Source organism: Anguilla anguilla, chromosome 16, assembly GCF_013347855.1.
Source record: "Anguilla anguilla isolate fAngAng1 chromosome 16, fAngAng1.pri, whole genome shotgun sequence".
Lineage (NCBI taxonomy): Eukaryota > Metazoa > Chordata > Actinopteri > Anguilliformes > Anguillidae > Anguilla > Anguilla anguilla.
In genome coordinates, this window is record NC_049216.1 from 22,781,495 (window position 1) to 22,801,912 (window position 20,418).

At 42.5% G+C, this 20,418-nt stretch overlaps 1 protein-coding gene across 5 annotated transcripts in view; it reads left to right on the forward strand.

The window, feature by feature from the left end:
• The window catches only part of lingo1a (leucine rich repeat and Ig domain containing 1a), a 167,349-nt gene extending 147,412 nt beyond the window's left edge, over positions 1–19,937 (forward strand). For 4 of the 5 annotated variants that reach the window (XM_035396630.1, XM_035396628.1, XM_035396629.1 and 1 more), the window contains one exon: positions 17,962–19,937. In XM_035396630.1, the coding sequence (XP_035252521.1) occupies positions 17,974–19,821 (1,848 nt within the window). In that variant the 5' untranslated portion in view covers positions 17,962–17,973 and the 3' untranslated portion in view covers positions 19,822–19,937. Of the gene's footprint in view, positions 1–17,932 lie in introns of all 5 variants that reach the window. The other variant, XM_035396631.1, reaches the window with a different exon arrangement.
• Positions 19,938–20,418: the final 481 nt, after the last annotated feature.

Sequence of the window (20,418 nt, forward strand, 5' to 3'; positions counted from 1 at the left end):
CAGGATAAGCACCCATTTTGAATGGGTTTTGATGACCTCTCTGACCGTGGTGTAATTAAGAACGGTGTGTCAAGTGCTACCCGGGCTGAGTGTGCCTAATTCCCCTTCGCCGTTCCAGCTGGACCCGCAAACAAAAGCACTGTAAAGCATTCCTCCATCATGCTGCCATTGCAAATTGCACTTTAATGCCTAATGGCTGCTCTCCCCGTTGACTGTGCGAGGCCCCTTTGCTCTCGCTGCTCTTCACATCCCCTCGTCATGCTGCGCAGTGCTAGGAGGTGGAGGTACAGTTACCGCCGTGAGAAGAGGCACATAAAATCAAACAGTCTCTCCCTGCCCATCAGCAAGGTGGATTCCGGGAGATTTTAGCATAACCCCATGCTACGCATGCCATTTAGCGCACTCTCAGTGTACACAGATGTCATCTTCAGCCTTTCAGATGCCATTACCTGCACAGCACTCTCCCATTTACAGGAGGAGGAAACAAAAAATAAACAGCCTCTGTTTTCAAGGGGGCAGTTTTGATGGTGGCCTGCCAGATGTGTTCCGCCATATTTATCAGCCTCTGGAGCATAATTCCATTTTAACATGAACACAACGGAGAAAAAGCAACAATAAAATGTTTCACTTGGAGTGGGGCTTTAGCCAAAGCCAGCAGTTCAGGGATGCTTTGTGTTTCTGGCCAAGGAAAGGAAGGCAGTATTAATGTCTGTTAATCTCATTAGAGTGCATTAAGGCCTTGTGGACTGTTGTCCAACTGTTTCTGCAACATTATAATGGGTCCGCCTTGTCATTGGATTACTGTAACCATGATTATTCTAATATTCTTTAATGCACTGTAACTCTTGTAATTTTCCAGTATGTCATTGCTATGGTGTACTTTTTCTTATATGACAACAGATACAGTATTATCACTCAAGAGTAGCTGGTTTTTACAGAGCAAAGGAATATGAGTCTTTCATCTCTGAAAATACCCTGAAGAGACCCTTTTTGGTTTTGGTCTACCTGAACATTTTTATAAATCAAGTTCAAAAATCATAATTTTCCGGATTTGCACGTTTGGTCGGATGTCTCTTGCTGTGTTTCTGTTCTATGATCATTAAAAGACCACAACCAGACTGATGAGAGCCGACAGGTTCAGTTGAAGCTTCAGGAGGATCTTAATTCTCCACCTCAGATGAAGAAATTGCTTTCTCCCCATACAGTGTGTAGCACACACTCCTCAAAGCATTATATTTTTACCTAAGATGACAAGCAGTGGGTTGTGTAAATTGGTGGAGCCATGTTGTCCACAAAAGGAGCCTTGGAGTTAATCTTCCCTAATACAATTTGGCCCCAGCCTGAGCCTTTGGTAGATATGAAAATGTCTCATAAATAATTCTGCAGGGTTTTGTGTGTGTGTGTGTGTGTGTGTGTGTGTGTGTGTGTCTGTGTGTGTGTGTGTGTGGGTGTGTAGTGTCTGCATGTGCCTTTCTCTCAGCCTTCTCTCGATACAATGTTAATCTGGAGCCAAGTGGCAGCACAGAACGTGGGATCTCGGCAGTCTTCCACTGGTATGTAACATATGCAGGTTTCACAGAGTGGGGGCCAGCCTTCTGTATGCAAAGTAACACCCTATAGGTTATTACCAGAGGCAAGCGATGGAAAATTAGCCTATTTTTATTAGGCAGTCTATACATACTGTGACTTGGATTCAGTCAACATGTGTCCTTAAGTTCTTGTCCTGCATTCAATTAACAATTTGGCCTTAACTTTGATTTACAAATAAATGCAACCATTGCACTATTTCTTTTTTGGTGGTCATGATTTCTGAATTTACCCATTGATTTATTTCAGGAAATATGTTTTCTCTTTTATGTCCTTGTTTTTTTTTTTTTGTTTTTTTTTTAATTCTAGGATTTTGAAGGATTTTGATTCTAAGTGAAAGGAAAATGTTGTCCTTGATTCTATGATTAATTACTAGTGTTTGTTTGTTCTGTTGTTGTTTCACAAACACAGCTTGGCAAATTGAAATGATCACAAAAACGAACTCGCCAGGCTGTGTTTGTGAAGAAAAATCCTCAGTCTTGCATCTATTTGTAAAGCTAAGAAAAAATGTTGATTGAATCCGGTCCTATGTAGAATGCATCATGCTCTTGTGTTTGAAAATATGTCAGCACTATTGTATTTTCACCAACAACTAAACAAAAGATAGAATAAATAAATGACAAATGGCACTCAACAGCATGCTATATATCCTGCACAATCAGATTCGCCAGAAACGTTGGTGTTGAAGTGGGTACATTAGGGCACCCATGTTCGCTGGGTAATGAGGCGGAATTATCAAAGGAGACACGTTTGTGCTTTAAAGATGGAGCTAACGCCTTCACCGTTCTCGTTAATTTGAGCACGACCAGGGCCTCTGTTCGACAGATCAAACCGGCGCTCGTTGTTTTGATTTATTTGGAAATGCGTTTTTTTCGTTTTTGAACCAATTTCACTTGCAGGCGGGGGGTGGGGAGGTTTATATGTGAGACGCGAATCAGTCTGCGAGCAAGATTTTCCTCGAATGTGACACCATGCTGCTGATGTAGCTGTTATGATGAGCTCAGTGATTGGTAGCTCTTTCTCTGTGGCTTCACTGCTGCTGTGTGTGTTTGTGATGACGATGAACTGGGGCTACCTAATCAAAAGATCACATCAGGTTCGTGAGATGGATTTCCATTGTTAGTGCAGGAAGTCATGTCACCCCAATACCAGCCATAATTAAAAACTGAGTACTACATACGGTAGTGCCTGGCTATCTATATGACCCAGCTGGTGAGATAACCCTGCGCAAAGAGAGTGGAGAGAGATAGAGTGCAGGGAAGTGAGCAGTTTGCACCACATCAACGTCCCGCACCTAATCCAGCCCCAGAGTTCTTTGTTCTTCACACTGACAAACTGATTTAAACAATCTTTTCTCATTTCTTACACAACATTGTTTTAAACTCATTTTTAGAGGACATTATGCTCATCAGTGAGAAGCAGACTTTTAAATACACATGCCACAAAAGCACAATGATCAAACAGAATAGAGGCCATTCTGCATGAAGATGATAATTCCCAATCACTGTTTCCTATTACAATTTGAAAATAACATATGTTAATGCAGTATACATACATACACACACACACACACACATATATACAGTATATAATGTAAATGTGTGTGTGTGTGTGTGTGGGCCTGTATATAAAATCTTTTTGCCTTTCCATAATCTTTGAATTATGAAAAGGTAAGCAAGTTTGTGCTTGACACGGGTGCTTCAGCTTAAGCCTCTTAGTATGGAAACAGGTGGGCAGCAATAGGATTTAGATGGATGAGAGGTGATGGAGTAAAGAATGACCCTTTTTGTCAGACAGTCAATGCTTCTACCTCAACTCTTTCCTCCATTTGCTTTGTATTCATTTTGCTCATTCCTGGGTTTATAGTAAGTATCAATCGCCTCGTTGAGTGGGCTTATCAGGCTAATTAAGCCCCCTTTTTTCCCGGTATCTCTCCGAGGACAGGGATTAGGCCTGCAATCATGGGCCCAGGGTTGGCGTTGTTAGTAGTCTCAGCTCCAAAAAAGGAAATTAATGGGCTTAATGTTGGAAACTCAAAGCAGAAAAATGGTTTTGGGGTGTCTCTTGCTGTTGTCATTCATTAAGCAGGTCTGAAGACAGGGTTTTTCCACATAATTCCCAATGACAAAAACCCCAAACTTTGAAGGCATCTTTGAGAGTATCCCTGTCAATTCTTTTTTTTTTTTAAATCTTGGCTCAACACATTCATTATCCCTCTTATTTGCTCTTCAACTGCTATGTGCTCTGCGTCCTGTAGGGGTAAGTGCAATATGCAAATGTGAATCACACAATCTGTCAATGACCAGCCAGTGAGACATTTATAACCCTATTAAAATGTTTAGTGTAATAATTAATTATAATATTAATAATGTACTGTCCGGTCTATAAAATGTCATGTTAAGTTTGTAAACATTTACAGAAAATGTAGGTCTTCATCCCAGCATCCAATGTGGCGCAGGACTTGTACAGAGTAACAGGTATCACTGTGCACATGGTGCAGAAAACAAATCAAATCCCTCCAAAGCCACCTGGTGGATGCAGCTTATAACATGAAAATGTGTTGATGGACAGACCTCTAGGCCCAGTGTCCTTATTCCGTTGGTTAACAGTCAACAAGACGTGACTTCTCTGACCTCTGAGTCAGATCAAGTTTTAGAACAGATTGAGGTGCCTGGGCAGGGAGGCATGTTTTCATTGAAATTTGAAGTGCGTGTTCTTCTTGAACACTGAACACTGAACCCTGCTGGTATTGCCTTTGATTGCAGGAATAACTCTGCTGCTCAGACGGCTGTTCGCGGGGTTGTGCTGTGATTGGGTAGCTCTGCTGCTAGGCCAAGCTGTCGGTGGGGACACCAGGTGTCTTTAGCAAGGCCTCTCTCTCCAGCCACATTGCGGGGAATTGAAGGCCCTAATTCCAATTCAAAAAGCGCTCTCTGAGCAGCATGTGTTGTTTTATGTGCTTTTATTATAATGCACCATTGTTTTTCCCTGAGCTAGCTCTTATGAGAAATTGCTTCTTAAGGCGTGGCATTGGAGGAGATAAATTTTAAACGAGTAAACAGAAGTGACTCTTGCCTGTGCAGTTTTATATATCATTCAACAGCCGGTGAATTCTGGGACCATAAATCAGAGACTGTTTTGGAAAATCAGCAGCTTTTTTTACCTTTTTTATTTGCTATTACTCGGCTGGAATTGAGATGAGGTCGCATCCTGGCTCCTGTCCCGTTTGTCAGCATATGAGACAGGCAAAGAAGGCAAAGAGAAGTCTTAATTCGAGACCATCTTGTGAAGAATGGTTACTGTGGTCTGCCGTAAATGGTGGAAGCATGACACTTCCGGGTACTCTGTGCTTAAAGTCATGTGACCAGGACACGGAGTGTATGCAAATGCAGACTTCCTGCGGTCCTTCCCTTCCAGAGTGCTTGTAAGCTTGAAGCTGAAAACCACAGGTAAGATAAAATCAGGAGGAACAAAAGCACTATTGTGAAATGGTACTTATCTGCAGGTTATTCCAAGGTTTAGGATGGGACGAGACAGGTCTTCAAAGGAGCCTGACCTGTACCAAAGGCAGCACTGGAAGCGTGGTGGATGGGGCTCAGGGGCGTTAGAGAGTTACGATGATCTGGAGCCTTGTGAGCGCAGCAGCCGGACCCCAAATTTAAACGCTCCGGCAGCCTGTTCCCACTCCCTCCCGCGAAGCCTGCCTCCCTACAGTCAGTGTTCTGACAGAAGCCTTACCCGGGCCTGGGCAGAACGTGCTCTTCGTGACGGGTCACTTCTCTTCCAGTGGGCATTAATTACACTTCAGTTTCTTTAAGTGCTGCTTCCGCTGGGCCCCGCGGGCCGGAAACGGAGGCGCGCTTTCTGCAGCGGGGCAGCGAGGGGCGCAGGCAGGGGGGCCGGCGCGAAAATGCCAGCCGTGATTAAATCAGTATTGCACAGGCACATTGTGCTGCAAACCCCTCAAATCCCTGGCTGTGAGCAGGCCCCACTTGCGGTAGTTGTTTATCACAAAGCCAGACTCAGGGAAGAGTCGCACCACAAAAAGCTCCACCTCCTGGGAATGGCTCATTGGCCAATTTTTGCCCATTTCCTGGTTTGTCAGGGCCTCTCTTGAGTTTCCTCATTTACGTTATTAAAATTTAATAATATGTTAAAATAACCAGATTGAGGGAAGTACAGATCTCAGGTCAATCCAGTAGAATATGTTAGACTGGAAAAAGCTAAATGAATGGACTGCTTGAAAGGGCAGTTTTGTGACCTTTTGTCATCATTTTGGAATGCAGTCAGTCTGCCTTTTTATCCAATAATACATAGTAAGCTTAAAGTTAATGTCTCATCAAGATTAGTTTAGTGGTATATATTTTGTATTATTTAACATTGATTGAACTTGATGCGACTTGATGCTAAGTAAGAATGTTAGATAATGTGTGTCAATCACCCCATGGGGAAAGTCTGCATATAAGACAGAAGAAATGTTCAATGTAATTTATAATACGTGTTGAAGGGTTGCTGTAAAAACTGCTGAGTTGACAAACTATAAAAATGTGCAGAGAGTGTTACATTTTCTTCTGTTTTTTGATTGTATTATCTGAGTTCAGTGTGGTTAAACACATTATTGTATGCAAGTACTCAAGTGCATAACAGCTTTATAATTAACTGATTCAAATAATGATTTATCTTTTTTTTCAAATAATGTTATGCAGGACTGGATATTAATTACTCTTTTATTAATAAATGGAAAATCAGTGCATGTGAATCCTATCTTTTAGGCATTATAACAGCACAAGTAATGATTAGAAACATCTTTCAGGAAGTCTGATTTCCCTCTGCTGTATAAACGTCATTCATCGCTTTGACAACATTTTTTTTTTTTTTAACTTTTACATTTCTAAAAAAAAAACCCCATTGAGAGCAAGCATTCCACATATTACAATAGAAGCAATGAAAAAGCCCTTTTCAAGAATTCTAAGAAGGCTTGTTGACGAAAAAGCCCAAGCAGCCATGAAAAAAAAGTCAAGAGACGGTTATAGCACCACTGCAGATAATGGCGAACGCTGAAAAACGGGGTGAGGTCATGCCCATAATGGCAGCCGCCACCCTGCGATTCTCCCCCTTTTCCGGCAGGGAAATTGCATTCCACAATAGAGCGCTTTGATACCGCAGTCCTCCTTATTTGACGTTAGGGAACTGACAAAAAGGGAAACACTTTCACACTTCAACTAGGGCACCGGCAAAGAGTTTTGCTCTGCGGGCCAGACACAATACGAGATTTTTAAAAATATAATCCTGAGGAGAAGGTTCCTCTTGCAGTGCAGTCCAGGGAGCAGGTGCAGTGGTACAGAGCCTCCCATTATTAAAAAACTGCATGCAGAGCAGCTCCAGCCTCGGGACTTCATTTAACACGTTCATGTTTTTCTGTGTTTTCAGGGTTTTCTTTTTCGCCAGCGAAAACCAAAGGCTGGGCTCCAAAAAAGTTGCATTCTGCTGATTCATCTATTTCAACTTCCTCTCGCACCCAAGGCATTGTGATGACAAGTGCACATTTTCGCATTCGTAAACCAATCTGGCCATTTATTTTGCTGGGTCAGTTTGGAACGCGTACCGAGGGATTTATTCACTTTTTAAGAGGTGACAACAGATGTATGTTTTGTGTTTTACAGTTTGGTTATTCGCCTGTGGCCGTTACTTGCATTTGGTCGATTCAGAGAATATATCTTTTATTTTTATTTTTTTTTGGGAGGGGGGCGGCTGTTTTATTGGTTTGCACATAAGCAGTCAGCACATGATCCTTGGCACTCCTGAAGTGTCACGGATAAGTAAGCACTGCTACGTGCAGGAATGGCCCGCGTATGGATCAAACCGCCAGACAAGGTCACAGCCCATATGAAATATGAGACCAGGTGACCTTAAATCAATTATTGCTTCTTTTTTCCACACCGGTGTGCACTTTTCATTTTCGCCAGTTTAGCGGCAAGTGGCTCTAAGGAACAGCTAGGGTTGCTTAGGCCCCAAGGCCCGATATAATCTCACGCACGGAGAGAAAATGGAGGTTTTAACAGGGACGGCTGTTCCCTTAGGGCCAAGGACTGCTGTGTATTGCAAGGCTTGCCGATGTTCTCGTAACCTTGCTTTCTGTGACACAAAAAAAGCAGGGACCCCGCCTCTCTAAGATGTAGGCTGGAGGTTATCTGTTTTGTTCAAGGTCAAAGCGTAGATTAGCTATCCACCGGTTAGATATTCACTTCTTGGTGCTATCTTTCCTCCATGTATCCATGTTCTAGGTGTTTCCAGTGTTAATACTCTACATTTTTCTACTAGCTGTGGATGCAGAGTCTTCGATCACATGCTTCATGATCGGAAAAGCTTGGTTGCGAAAGAAGGACGGAGAATGCCGGGCTGTGTATGTGTAAAACCCAGGATTCTTCCTCCTCCCATAATGCAGTTTGCTAATCCTCTGCAAGGGGACAAATTAAGTACATTTCCTCTCATTAACACTGAGGGCATTCATCTTTAATTCAGTAATGAGCAGTTTCCCAGAGCCTTTCATTAATTTACCCTTTTATCAACATTTGATCACTTTACGATCCGTGAGTGTTTTTGGCTCTGTTGCACAGGAAGCAAACTTTTTCTTTTCACTTCTGATGTCGTTGGGCATCGTCTCACGTGTTGCCTCGGAAACACTCGTCAAGACAGACAGTAAAGCATCAGTAATCCTGACCTGTCTCAAACAATCGCAAGGGTGACAGGGACTCATGTGATGGTCATCGTACATTCGGTGCGTGTCTCTGTGAAAGGACCGGTCTGAGGCTGCAAGGCAACGGAACAAAAGAAAGATGCATATCTAAAACCCCTCTCCCCCCTCCCAGGACTGCAGCTCTGTGGGTGGTGATGCTCCGGAAGTTTCCGCACATCACTGTCACTATTTACCAAAGGTTTCCCAGAGGCTAAATACACACATGATGATTCGGTGCACAGATCACACATAGGCACTCAGGGCTATCTGGGAAATCCAGTTGAATTTGAAGCTGTAGAATGGAGGTGTCTGTAAAATAGCGGTTTGGAAAACCCAGGATCTTATCCCTGTGGAATACTTCCCAGATTTGTTTCATTGTGTTGACTTTCTTGCCCTTTGTTTAAATCGTGCAGGCATTCAAACCAGGGCTGTGTTACCCTTTCACAGAGCTTTGAGGGCAATAGCAGCTGTAATGTGTGGCAAATGGTAGAACGGCCATTTTGAAACAAAGCTGGTGTTGTCGTTTTGCTCTACCTGTTCATTTTGTGCTACCAGACATGCTGCAGCTGTTCACACAGGGTAGTCAGTGCTCTGTTGCAATCCGTTCTCATTGACACAAACTCTCTGTTGCATATTTCTCCCCGTAATATTACATGATATCATCTATGACTTTCCATGAGTATTAGACAACATTTATGTTATTGTGAGATTACACTGGAATACTAATTGGAGTGCATTAGTATTGTTACATCCATAACGTTTGGAGAGGCAAAACATCATATCAGAATCATCATATCAATGACATGTTGTGTTGAGTGTAAGAGATGTATGTTTGGGAACTGCGGCTGTTAGACAGGAAGTGGTGTGGCAGTCTTCAAAGGTGAAGGTGAGGCTCAGGTGGGCATGGCTCACTGGAGCATCTGCTCTCCAGCACTGGGACCGTACCTCGATAGCACCAGACGGCTTCTTCTCTGGGATTAAAGCTTTGCGGCCCCATATGTCCAACGTCAGCTCAGATTTAAGCTTGGCCAGATCACACTCCACCTAAGCCACCTCGCTTGTGCTGATCCGCATCTCTTCCTCAATGGCGCTAGGGTCACCTTTCTGCCGCAACACAGCCTTCAAGTGAAAAACCCATAAAACTGGGGCTGGTAATGTCCCGGCACCCCGTGGCCCAGCAGCCGGCAAGAACGGCGGGGGAACGCCCATTCCAGCCGCGATAGCCGTCGGCGGCCGCGCTCGAGGCCGGGTCCTTGGCGTTTTACGGTGCCCCTGCCATAATAACTCTTCACTGACGGCTCATTGTTTAAGCTGAGAAGTTTCGCCCTGGAGATGAATTGCTGGGCTTTTTCATTCCGTGTTAGCAGGACACATGCCCACCCACGGCTTCAGCGCAAACACGCCAAGCACAGAAGCTTTTTTTATCCACGGAAGAACAAGGGCAGTCTGGGAATGTAGACAGCACCCACATTTCATGTACCTCATCTTCTGCTCTCTTTTTGTACCACTTCTCTATGGAAAAAGCCTGATAAAAAAGCCGGATCTTTCAGCAATTCTGTGTTTGTGTTTGTGTGTGTGTGTGTGTGTGTTGGGAGGGGGGATACTCAGAGACACAGGCTGGATCCAGTACTGGAGAAATATTAGATTTAAGCTTCTGGAATCTTCTATTAGCTCCTTGACCAGCAGACACCTGGCTTTGGCCTGCAATGAGACACAGTGGGCTTTGACCCCACAAACTCCCCCCCCCCCCCCCCCCCCCAATTTGTACCATAGCGTGGGCTTAAATGGATTACTGGTGCCTTAGTTCCTCTCAATAACATCCCGGTCTCCCAGAGGCTGCCAGTTGTCATTTTTGAGAGATATGCTTCTCCTCTGAGAGGCACTAGCCCTCCTTTAGTAGTGTGCCTGTAGACTGAAAAATAGGATTGTGCAGGGGAGCATATGAGAGGACTGCACACCCCTTACCTGTGACACTCCTTACTCAGCAGCAGTGACCTGTGTGGCACAAGAGACGGTTTGAAGTAGGGGAGGGGAAAAAAAAACAATAAAAGAATCCAATTAGGGGGGAGAAAACTGTACAAATCCTGGAGCTCAGGGAAAGGGCAGTCAAGATGAGGTCCTGGAAAAAGACAGTAGAGAATAGAAATTAACCCTTTAAAGAGTCAGTTTTTTGTTCTAGAACTCCATTGCTTTCAATTACCAGTAACGACTGTTACTTAATGGTTTAATCCTTGTTAAAGATGCACTGTGATATTATACACAGTAAGGTGAACTACAATTGAACTAGCAGCATCTAGGACCAGAACTATCTATTTTACAATTATCTGTCAAGAACATTGACAGTGATCTTACAGCTTAAAGGGTTAAATGTAAATACAAGAAATCAAAATTAATTTTTATAGCAAAAACCAAATTATTATTATTATTATTATTATTATTATTATTATTATTATTAATACACAGCATTCTGCAGTGCCTCATACAGACTTCCACAGCCATGCGAATGGTACAGAGCTCCCTCAGGACTCCCCTTCCTCCTGGCATTAAACACAATGCTGACTCATCACCCTCAGCCCTGGTGTTGGCTAAGGCCTTTAACACTCTGTGTTAACACAGCTGTCACTAGCTTAAGATGGCTTTTCTTTCTGATCACAGGTATTTCACTATCTAAGACTGTGACTGGCATTCGCATACAGAGACAAAAGGTAGAAATACTTTCAGTAAGTATTCAATTCCCTCTTTGATGGTGTCTAAACGTAGGGGGGTTTTGTCTCAGTTATATTTTAATGCTCAGCAGACTTTTATTAGTGTTTTTATTGATTGTTACTGAATACATTTTGGAAACATACATAGTAATGATGGGCATACATGAATATTGTAGACTGAAACACAAAAACAAGTACTATAAAAGCAGAAAAAATAAAACCTGAATCCAACTGATGAAGACAAATGAAACGGGCTTGTGATAATGTTTCCTGAGTCCTCTTTAACTTTGCATTGGTCATGAAGTGAAAATGGTGAAAGTTTCTTCTTACATGGATGTAGGGTTTTAGCTTCATATCCAGCAATCATGAGAATTAGTCAGTATAAGAATGCATACTGTGGGATTGAATCATTAAATATTAACAATTGAATATGAACGCAATAAATAAATGTATATTAAATGACAGTTCCCTTTTATTGTCTTCCGCATAAGTCAGAAATTATGTTCTGCTTAGCAGGGAAATATAAGTACTGTACAAGTCAGGATTAAATAATGAATTCTTAGATCAAAACCATTTCAGCTTCATTATTAGAAATAATAACTTGTAATGCACTGAAATTCTGTATGCTGCCTTTGTATTCAATATTACATATTTTGTTCCTTATTTGGCATTTATTATAGTAAATGAAGATGAGATAAGTAATATGAATTTTAGTTATAATGAACAGTGAATCATCATCTTTCAAGTTATTACATTATACTGAATCATAATAAATAAAATATTAACCAGATGAGGAAAAAGCAAAAAATAAATAAATAATAATTACAATAAAATCATTATTTTTTCATTTGTTTATTTTGGCTTTCTAATGCAGCATACCACGTCTAATATACCTGCACAATCACTGGCACCCTTTCAGTAAATGACCTTTCATTGTTGTAATTACATCATGAATTTCCATGGAAACAAGAACAATTCAGATATCCATCTGCATAAGTCATATGTGGAGAGCTGAATAACTGCTGTTAGACAACTGTAATGGAAGAGTGAAGCCTTATGACCCCCAAAATGGGTGGAGCTGTCATTTGCTCAGTGCCTCGCTATCACAGTGTCTTAGCCATATGATAGGCCAATGATTAACAGAACATGATTTCTTCAAACATGAAGTGTTTCAGGACCATTCCTAATATAAGACAGTCTCAGTCTAGCTGTATAAATGGTCTGTATTTTTTCCCCTGTAAAATATTTGCATATTTGCCAGCATTGTTATTTCTGCTCATTTTCCATCTCTCCCTCTCTCTCTCTCTCTCTCTCTCTCTCTCTCAGTACCTTACTGCAATTAATACATTTCTCCAAGAGCATACTGGCGTACTGATTGCAAAGAAGAATCGCATTAAGACCACATCTCTGCAAGGGGACGATAAGACATATTTGAGAATCTGACCTTTAAATTATGTTAATCCTGAATTGTGGAAGGGAATTGGTGTTTTGAATCCAAAAAGGAAAAGAAAAGAAGGAAAACCAAGAATTCTTCTATAAATCACTGATTGCATTGTATAGGGTGATTCACCACGTGGAACACCTCTGAATTCATAAGTGTGGGCAGTTATGAAATGTAAAATAGATGAGTCTAATTTTTCCAGACACATTAAAATGATTGCAGTGTGCAGTCAAAGTTTATACAGTAACCACGTAAGTAGCTAAGAGAGTATTTGTTAAGGAACCTGAATAGGAAAAAAAGTGATTTTTCCAAGCTGTATTTATATACAGGGATAAACCAGCATTGTTAGTTTGCCTGGTAAACAATAGGCAGAAGATGGGTGACTCCTCTTCCAAACTTACCAAATGCCAGGGCTTATTTCTCAGTGGTACAGGAGATGCCGTTGACGCTGTTTAGCAGCATGAAGGCATTTAGTCACTCACTTTCTTAACTTCACTGATCTTTAACTTGACTGTAATTGCTTACCTGAGGCCTTCAAAAGTCATCAAATATTTAAGACGCACCTGGAGCTAAGCCAAAAACACAAGCTGTACGGTTCATAAACCTATGAATTCAAGAGAGTAATATTGGCAGATTGATATAAATATCAAAGTGGTAATCAAAAAAACTACAGCATGGTTGTTGAAGCAGTAACATTGAATTCCTGGTAAGCTGCTCTTTACCAAGGAAAAATAATTATAAAGACGAAATACTACACAGGAAACTGAGATTTCCTGAAAACAAGATGGCTCCCTGGGAAACCAATGTACTCTTAAACAGTGATAAATAGCCATTAAAACTTAATTAAATTGGCATATACAAGGCTTATTCTGTAATAAAAAATAAATAAATAACTACACAATGTGAACCTGCTGCCCTCTTAAGTTTTTTTTTTTTTTTTAAGCTCATCACCTTTCAATTTAATTGCATTACCTTACTCCTCAGTAAGAGTAAAGCTGGGTATGACTCCAGCAGACATTGCAGTCCTTATGCTATGGTGTCACATGCTCATGTATTTTATCATGTATGTATGTCTCTATTTGTGTGTCTGTCACTATATACACCTTTACTGCCATATGCTCCAATGATAAAGGAAAAGATATTAGTCACAGAACACAGCGTATACATTCCTGAAGATTTTGTGAAGAAAGCATAGCATTTTGCATAGCATTTTGTTTAAATCATTCCTAAGCATTTGTACAGGGTGACATAAAAAATTGACATAATGTCTTTTATCACACTGGGGAATAGAAATTCAGATAACCTTCCTAAAGTATTGAATTTAGTTTTAAAAAATTTATGGCATGTAAACAAAGTCATGATGCTTCCTTAAAGTTTTAGGCCAATGGACAATTATTATACAAAGACTAACCAAAAACAATCATATTTCAATTTCTCTCATATATTGTGTATCTAATTGTAATTTGGGTGGGCGTTGTCATTTTGAATACAGGAAGTAGCTGTATGGTGATAGTGGCATTCTCATTGAAAGGCTATAACAACAAACATTGAATTTATTCATGTGTATACACAGTGGGGATTATACCTGGCATTTTTAGCTGAGAAGTTACGTGGGACGCAGAGGTCTACAAACATTTTCATATGCAATCGGAGTCCTTGTCTTTGTGTTACCTGGAGTACGTTTTGAAAGACAGGTTAATAAGAGAGGTTAAATTGTTAAGCACCATGGGAGAGGACTGTGCGAGTGGGCTGCTGCTATCACAAATTGACAGTGGATCCTCAGGGAGGCCAGTGAATGAAGTATATTCAGGATGCACAGAAATACCCAGGCACAGGCCTTTCAGTATGTTTAATTATATTGTTGATGGCTCCGTGGTCCGGTCCGGTCTAATTCCACTTTGATACCACTGCTTTACACACTGTGTTTGGAGGTTATCTGCAGAAGAACACTCAAGTTGGGAGGTGAGGTGAGGGGGTGTACCTTTTCTAGTTGAAATGATTGGCAAATCTAAGAAACTCAATTTTTGCCCTGTTAAAATGCACAGTAAGTGTTAATTAAAAGTTCATGAAAACTACACGGCAAATTTGACATTTGCCATGTGAGAATTGGTGGCAGTTCCGCATGAATGTTAACCAATGGTCATATTCCAGCTTGTGTGAGCAGGCCAGTTATTTGATTGTTTACAGTTTTCACCGCCAGTCAAACTGTCCTCTTTGGCCAGGATTTTATTCACTACCTCTGAGGCTGAAAATCATTATCATTCAGGTTATTTTTTGAATGAGTGGCTGGTGTCCCATTGTCTAAGAAATATGAATATTATTTGTTGTATATTGTATAATCTCAGCTTTAACTCTCACTACGCTAAACAGCAGGACTTTCGCCTTCCTTTTCGGCTATTTTTTCCGTATGCTTTTTTCAAGCCTCTGTGATGCACTGAAAGTTAATTTTTTCACAATAAATAACAAATCCAGGAACCATATTCCCTGTACCATAATGCCTTTAAACATTAACGATAGATACAGCAGACCTCTTTTTTCATGTATTTTTCCTTTAACCAATAGGAACCCGTGTTTTTTTTTTTTTTTTTTTTTTGAAAGTACAATCCTCATGTAATGGAATTCTTCTGGACAGGTACCGTGACATTCCATCGTTGCCAAGCGTCAACGACAGATTTATCAATTAATCAACTATTTCATCCAGAAGAAACATTTTCAAGTGTGTCCATACATCCGTGAAGCCTAGATGGAGACCTAAGCTGTAAAGCACTGAGCCACCAGAAGCCATAATCATATGAATTCCTTTTTTGCTTGGTGCAATATCAGGAGACTACATTCATCAGACATGAGGGTTTACCTGCATGCACTGAATATCAGTTGTTTACCTGTGAGTTGCTCTGATATTGCCCAAGCAGGAATGGATGACATTTCAAACAAACTGACATGTTTAGGCACTCAAAAATGAAGAAAATTATTTTTAAATGGCTCATCTCCATATAGAGCTCCAAGTGGAAAATTCCCATGGATAAATAATTAGTTTTAATTTGGCCAGTTTGCTCATTAAAAGCAGAGCTGAACCATTCAGACATGTAAATGCTAGAAAGTGCAACAGAAAGGGAGGCATGGAGATTCTAAAGAACAAACAACCGTAATTTGGCTCATAAAAACATCATTAAATTAAGATTTTTCCATTCATTTTTTGGGGTACATATACATTGATATATACAGACAAACGCCTTTAATAAAAGCAAAGACTCTGCACTTTAACCACATGCAGATTGTTTGATTACAAATCAAAAATTGTGGAATACAGAGTCAAGTCTTGAAAGAATGTGTTTGTACCCATATATTATGGAGCTCACTGTATATGTATTCTTATAAGTATTTGGACAGTGACGCCATTTTTGTTGTTTTAGCTTCATATTCCAGCACATTGGATTTGAAATGAAACTGAATATCAGGTTAAACTACAGACTGTCATCATTAAGGGTTTATTTATAATTAATCATTAGCATAATCGTCTTTCTGAAGCAGGCCTGCTTTTCACTGCTGTTCAGGTATTGTTTTGTCATCAGTGGGGACTTGAGGTGAATGTTGCCCATGGCATATTCATTCCCACTGTTTTGGTAGTTTGTCTTCCATTTCTGTCCGCTGTTGGTGTTCCCCCATATTCCCACAGTACTATAAAGAGAAAATCAGTGGGTAAGAAAAAAAATTATGCAAAGTCTACGTGCTGCAGATGTGCTCGGCGAACATGTCCCTGACACAGCAGGAATTTGATTACTTTTTGAAAAATGTGGCTCATTCCAGCAGCACCTGGTTCCTTTTGAAACGCCATCATTTAATATTAAGAAAGCAGCACCAGCTGATTGATCTTGAGTTACGCGGAGCGTGCGCCTGCATGATTATGTTGGATTTGTGTGGGTTGGCGTCAAGGTGTGTTTGGACACTACAAAGAATGCAAAAGATTATTATCTTTCGGAGCAACTCTCACATCAGCTTTTGTTGTCCTGGGGTCATGACATGCTTCAAACTGTTAGATTTAATCTTTACTTGCATGCAAAGAGGCCAAGATCCATCCCTCTTGGGTCCCTTTGTGATCATCAGGGATTCAGTGAGTTCCTGGTTCACAGCAGCGTAGTGGAGGTAAAGATTTTAAGTTACAGAAGATTGGTTACTCAATGCAGGATTACTCTTCTCCACTTTGTACATTGCTCTGTACAAAGTCTAAATAAGCAGGCGCATTTGAAAAAGACTGCAGCTGTGGTCTCGAGAGTGAGAGAGAGCATTTTTCATTTTTCTACAGGCATTGTTTTCAGCTCATTAGCTTCCTCGCCTCAGTCATGCCTTCTTGCCTTCTTATGGCCGCCAGCACCCAGACTTTTCTTTCACGGCACGTTGCTACCTCACCTAGCGTGTCATGTAAAGGGCCTTCACCTTCCTCCATTTACTAAAGAAGCAGGAGGAGGGGGAATTGGACAGCATGCTGCAGCTCGTGCTTTGCATGGTGTGAATTTTACACATTGTTCGAGTGCAGTTCTTTATCGAGCGCTCATAAACACTTGTATGTACTCAAAAGCTAATATGGTGCAGCATTTTCTGCTGCTATTGCCTCTCCATCAGATCACGCCCATGCATATGAAATTCATTTGAGTGAGTGTTGCAGAATTCAAATATGTCAGTCCACCCCATTATACGTGTGTACACCTTCTGCCTAGTGCCTCTGATTCCCTTCACCCTTTGTGTCATGAATATTGCAGCCTGAGGAAGCGTATTTGAAATGTCTAGGCACTGCAGTCATAAGCAACGCTCTACATTTATGTCCATTTTAAATGGTAACAACAGACCCTAAATGTCACAAAGACTATCTTACTCTATTGTGGCAGAAAATAATATGATTCCTTATCAATGTGCTTGTAGTCAGCTGTTTAATTTGCATTAGGTGTTCCATACGCCTGTGTCTGAACTGATATGTCAGTCATCCAAACAGGGAAAATTAATTGCATGCAGTGGGAAAATGAAGCAGATGGTGGCTCATTATTTCTTATTCTTGAATCTGTAGTTGGATACAAGAGATATGTTCAATTACAATGAGTCCCCGTACAGAGCTGAAACACGTGAATCAACAGACTCACAAAGATAGCACAGCAACACGTGATGAAGCTGCTGAAAATGGGTTGGACTTGCTGCAGTGATTTTAATTATGAGTGAGTGACAGGGGAACAAAAGGCTGACTAACCTGCAGAGCTTTGCTTAAAAATAAGTTACGGGAGGAGTGAGGCTTCATGAATCTCTGTGGAGCTCTTCTGTCAATCACTGGCTCGCATGAACAAATTCTGCTCTTTGTAACTAAACTGTGATTGGTTGTGTCCATTAGTGTTGGATTGCACATGCAACCATGCAACCTCACAGGCTGTTGAAATTGATTTTATTGACCTTTTTTTCTTTTTCGTTTTTTATTGATAGGTTTCCGCCTCTCTTTTGTGTCTCCTCAGGTAACAGGTAGGATGGTGGCAGGGGAGGCAAGCGGGCACAGCTACCTGGTGGCTTGCTGGCAGCCCATCCTGATACTGATGCTGGGCACGGTGCTGTCGGGCTCAGCCACGGGCTGCCCGTCCCGCTGCGAGTGCAACGCCCAAGAGCGCTCGGTCGTGTGCCACCGCAAGAAGCTGATGGCTGTCCCCGAGGGCATCCCCAGCGAGACCCGCCTCCTGGATCTCAGCAAGAACCGCATCAAGACTATCAACCCAGATGAGTTCACCAACTACCCCCACCTGGAGGACCTGGAGCTGAATGAGAACACCATCTCAGCCATTGAACCCGGGGCCTTCAACAACCTCTATGGCTTGCGGACGTTGGGGCTGCGCAGCAACAAGCTGAAGCTCATCCAGCTGGGTGTGTTCACAGGCCTCAGCAACCTGACCCAGCTGGACATCAGCGAGAACAAGATCGTCATTCTGCTGGACTACATGTTCCAGGACCTGTACAACCTGAGGGCCCTGGAGGTAGGGGACAACGACCTGGTGTTCATCTCCCACAGGGCCTTCCATGGGCTCAGCAGCCTGGAGCAGCTCACACTGGAGAAGTGCAACCTGACCTCCGTCCCCACCGAGGCCTTCACCCACCTCCACAGCCTGATCTCCCTCAGGCTCCGCCACCTCAACATAAACATCATCAGGGACTACTCCTTCAAGAGGCTATACCGGCTCAAGGTGCTGGAGATTGCTAACTGGCCCTACCTGGACACCATGACCTCCAACTGCCTCTACGGCCTCAACCTCACCTCCTTGACCATCACCAATGGCAACCTGACCAGCATCCCCTACATAGCCCTCCGGCACCTCGTTTATCTCCGTTTTCTCAATCTTTCCTTCAACCCCATCCAGACTATCGAGGGGAACAAGCTTCATGACCTGCTGAGGCTGCAGGAGTTCCACTTAGTGGGAGGCAGGCTGACCACCATTGAGCCCTACTCCTTCCGTGGCCTCAACTACCTTAAGATCCTCAATGTGTCCGGCAACTCCCTCAGCACCCTTGAGGAGTCGGCCTTCCACTCGGTGGGTAACCTGGAGACCCTGGCCCTGTATGACAACCCGTTGGCCTGTGACTGCCGCCTGCTGTGGGTCTTTCGTCGCCGTTGGAGGCTGAACTTCAACCGGCAGCAGCCTACATGCGCCTCCCCAGAGTTTGTGCAGGGCAAAGAGTTCAAGGACTTCCCGGATGTTCTCCAGCCCAACTACTTCACCTGCCGCAAGTCCAGGATTCGGGACCGCAAGGCCCAGCAAAAGTTTGTGGATGAGGGCACCACCGTCCATTTTGTGTGCCAGGCAGACGGCGACCCAGCCCCCGTGATCATGTGGCTGTCCCCCCGGAAGCAGTTCATCACCACCAAAACCATTGGCCGCCTGACGGTGTTCCCAGACGGCACCCTGGAGGTGAGATACGCACAGATCCAGGATAACGGCACATACGCCTGCATCGCCAGCAATGCGGGGGGCAACGACACGGCACTGGCTCACCTGCATGTGCACAGCTACTCCCCCGACTGGCCCCACCAGCCCAATAAGACCTTTGCCTTCATCTCCAACCAACCCAACGACAACGTTGCCAATGGGACGCGTGCCACGGTCCCCTTCCCTTTTGACATAAAGACCCTGATCATCGCCACCACTATGGGATTCATATCATTCCTGGGGGTTGTGCTATTCTGCCTTGTACTCCTGTTTCTGTGGAGCAGAGGGAAGGGTAACACCAAGCACAATATCGAGATTGAGTATGTTCCCCGTAAGTCAGACGCTGGCATGAGCAGCAGTGGGGCAGACGCCCCCCGGAAGTTCAACATGAAAATGATCTGAGGGGCCGCCACCGCCCAGAAACAAGGGGACCCATACAAAAACAAAATAATTTTCTGAAAAAAAAATAAATAAATGAATAAGTGAAGTCCTCCCTTACAAAAGAAAAACAAAAACCCTGGATCCTAAGACGTTTTCCGTAGAGTAACCGAATTTTCTTTCCCAACTTGAAAGATGGGGAGGAGACATTCTTTGCTTTCATTATATGTTGAATTTACAGGAAAAAATATATAGCACAGCAGAGCCCCCTCCTAGATGTTCATTTCTGCTAGGCCTTCAGGGACCCCTTTCTTTTGAAAGCAAACTTTGTTGTAAGGGATTTAGATTTCGATGGAGCTTTACAGGGGGGAAAGTTGATTAAAAAAAGGAATGAACCCTTCGAGATGTTCTTTTCATCCACTGGAATACAAGAGGTGGATCGTCTTTCTCCTTTGCTGTCTTTTTGCCTGTTTGTTTTACTTTTTTTTTCATTTATTTTTTGTAACAATGGGAACATACTCTTTGTTTTGTGAAAGCAGCAAGATAGGTCATTATGGTATGGGTTGGTGAGCACATTACTTTTTGCAGTTTCCCTGTATTATCTGCAGAAAAGGACACCAT